Genomic DNA, 3073 nt, shown 5'->3' with positions numbered 1-3073 from the left:
TATATATTCAGAATTTCTCCAGAAAAATACTATTGGAACAAGGAAAAAACAACAACAGTTAACTTCTCCCCTTTGCTTCAAGCTCTTTCTCTTCTTGAAGTGGTCAAATTTCAATAGTGCTTATCAGTTACTGTCACATACCTCCAATTAAATAAGTGTGATCTATGACCATATTGTATATAGCTTGATTATTCTTGTTAATGTGTGTCTTCAGGGAACAAATTCTCTATTAGTATGTTCTTCCCTTTTTAGCGAATTATAATTTCCATTCAAATCTTGCATTTCCTCAGGACTTTCAATTTAGCTTTCCAGGAGAAAATGTCTATTTTTTTTCTTTCAGTGAAAAAATATCATGCTAATTTTTTTTTTTAAATTAAAGTACAGGCATCATTGTATTCCAATTGTTGTTTTAAAGTTATGTTCCAAATTACCTTTTAAAATATATGGGGATTTGGCCACATGTTGACCTTGGAATTTAACTTCAACCTTCAGATTCTTGTAGCTTGCATACATTCTGTATCTGACTATGAAGGACCCATCCTTGCGGTCTAAAACCTGGACGCCAACTCTAGTGAATTGCTCATCTGGTGCCGAGATTTTAATCTGGAATATCTTTTCACCTGGAGAAGATGTGAACCTGTGATGGGTAGAAGAATAATATAGAAAGATTATTTTAAGGAACAAATGCACAAAGATTATGCTGTCCAGTCTCTGAATCTTACTCTTCTCCTTCACGTTCTCCCCCTAACATACACTGTCTTCTCTGTTATACTTTGAGTATCAGAATGAATCTGATGGATCAGAGATTTTAAAAAGAAGAGGATGCCAATAGCCAAGATAACATAAAACAGTTTCATTAGAAAATTGCAAGGGAATATGTTACTAAAACTAATCTATGTAAACACAGAATGTACTTATGCATTTCATATATAAAAATATTCTTATCAACCTACTATTTATTTTATGTCCATCACATATGGAAATTTGTGATCAAATAGTGCCTCTAAAAATATTTTGAAAAATCTCTCTCAATGATTCTGTTAAAAATTAGTATTATAGCCCAGGTCAGTGTTTGTCAGTGGTTAGTCAACCCATGAACAGAAAGGTTGCAGGTTCAATTCCCAGTCAAGGGCACTTACCTGGGTTGCGGATTCCAGCATTCAGGAGGCTCCCTTACATCTCCCCCCCGCCTTTTATTCTCTCAAAAAAAAAATCAATGGAAAAAATATCCTCAAGTGAGGATTAACAACAAAAATTATAAATCATGCCCAGCATGGGCAAAAGCCAGTAGGTAGTGTTTCATCTAAGTGACACCGTATGAAAGGTTTTTTTGAGTGAGTGCTCTTGCTCTTAAGATTATATTTAGTTTCTCCAATTATACTACTTAATATCTTTTATTTGCTTTGGAAAACGTATTCCCAAGGTTTTTTTTCTTGCCTACAAAATATACATGGTGAGCAATTAAAAAAAAAGACAATCATTTCAGAAGTATGTGAATTCTAGACATAAGTTTTGAGTATAATTTCAATTGTTGAGTTCAATGGAGTGAAACAAACGTTTGTTGCAAACACATATACTTTCCCTCTAAACTCTAAGGTCTCAAATAGTGCTTGATTATTCTTGCTGAGTTCCAAAGCACGTTTACCTGCAGATGTGCACCTGGAAACGGAGGGCAGCACCAAGGAAAAATGAAACCAAGTTTCTAACAACTGGATCTAAATTCCTTATTACAGGTTACGCAAAAGTGGTTGTCTCTCTAGTTACGTGGGAATCCCTATGAAAATAGCTAGGAGAAGAGCTCATTCGGAATTATTTCGAAAGCTCTGAGAAAGATTGGTTGGGACGGAGAAAGACAGTTACAACCAGATGTGGAGAGCACCCAAATATCCTGAAATTTAAACTGCGGTGGAGAAAGGAGTTCTTGGGCGGATAAAACTGGAAAGAAGTAGCAGTAAGCTTTATCTGCATTCCAAAATAGTTAAGGCAGCTGTTTCTCAACTTACTTATTTCCGGATGTATCCACCGCCTGAATATAGAAGTAGCGCGCAGGAAGGACAACAGCGGCTTTCAGCCCTGGTCCCCATACTTCACTCTTCTCTGGGCTCAGTCGCCTCTCTCCGCCGGTCTCAGCAAACGCTGGAACTGTCCCCAGAAAGAAGTAGTAAAGCAGCAAAATGCTAAACATTTACGAGACGGACTATCAAATAATCCACGAATAAATGAGGTATCGAAGATGGACAGAACGAGCTGTGGTTTGGGTAAGGGCACGTTGGCCGATCGCAGCAGCAAAAACGGCTCCAAGAGGTGTCGCTTGCTGTGCAGGGCAAGGCGCGCGGGTCTCCACGTTCCCCGGGAAAATCACAACCGGAGCGCGGGCTTGTGCAGCTGAAGGACAGTCGTTCTGCTCAAACGGGCAAGAACCGCCCTGCTCCTCTTTCTCCGGACAATGCTAAACTTGCGTTGCTCCTGCAACTGGAGCATCATTGGGGGCGAATCCGTCTCAGGTTCCAGTCCAAGGTGCCCGGCGAGGGGATTGGCCGCGCGCGTCGGGCCGGCTGAGTAAGGCTTTCTCTCAGTGGATGGTGGATGGACACGCGTCCCGGCGCCGTGGCTTCCTGGGACGTGTAGTTCGCGATGGGACCAGCGGAAATCCTGCCAGGTTTTCCCATCTCTCACTCATTTATTTGTTTTGCGGTCAGGGCTTCCAGGGAACAGATAAATACTACATCTCCGATAGAAGGGCACGCGGGCCGGGAGGCACAACTAAGATTTTTTTTTTCTTTGAATTGTCACCATATCCTCCGCACCTGCAGAGGTCAGGTGTAAAACACGATGAAAGGAAGGTTTGTCAATGATATCTCAGGATATCATTGATATCTGATAGTGGTCTCCGGGCACAGCCATCCAGGGCGCTGTCCCCCAGCTGCCCGATGGGACGAGAGACGCCAGCCCCAGGGTAACCCGAGGAGCGTCGCAGGCCGCGCGCGGGAATCGGTGATTGGGATCCGTAGCGGGGGGTTTCGCCGCGGCCGCAGCGACCCAACCCCACCGGCCAGGCTGAAGGTACCGGGGG

The 3073-nt window shown here is 42.7% G+C and overlaps 2 protein-coding genes across 6 annotated transcripts in view; one reads left to right on the top strand and one right to left on the bottom strand.

Annotated features, from left to right (window-relative positions):
* The window catches only part of KDELC1 (KDEL (Lys-Asp-Glu-Leu) containing 1), a 12183-nt gene extending 9621 nt beyond the window's left edge, over positions 1-2562 (bottom strand). For all 3 annotated transcript variants that reach the window (XR_001359405.1, XM_005858179.2, XM_014528294.1), the window contains exons 1-2: positions 2004-2562; positions 432-637 (exon numbers count right to left, since the gene is read on the bottom strand). Coding sequence is in view for 2 of the 3 variants with exons in the window: in XM_005858179.2 (XP_005858241.1) it covers positions 432-637; positions 2004-2185 (388 nt within the window). In the remaining variant the exon portion in view is untranslated. The remainder of the gene's footprint in view (positions 1-431; positions 638-2003) is intronic.
* Positions 2563-2634: 72 nt separating this feature from the next.
* BIVM (basic, immunoglobulin-like variable motif containing) overlaps positions 2635-3073 on the top strand; it is a 30945-nt gene continuing 30506 nt past the window's right edge. The window contains exon 1 of one of the 3 annotated variants that reach the window (XM_005858183.2): positions 2635-2659. The gene's annotated coding sequence lies outside the window, so the exon portion shown is untranslated. The other 2 variants (XM_005858184.2, XM_005858182.2) reach the window with 2 other exon arrangements.

This window comes from Myotis brandtii, unplaced genomic scaffold (assembly GCF_000412655.1).
Source record: "Myotis brandtii unplaced genomic scaffold, ASM41265v1 scaffold116, whole genome shotgun sequence".
Lineage (NCBI taxonomy): Eukaryota > Metazoa > Chordata > Mammalia > Chiroptera > Vespertilionidae > Myotis > Myotis brandtii.
This window is presented reverse-complemented; position numbering and strand designations above follow the sequence as displayed.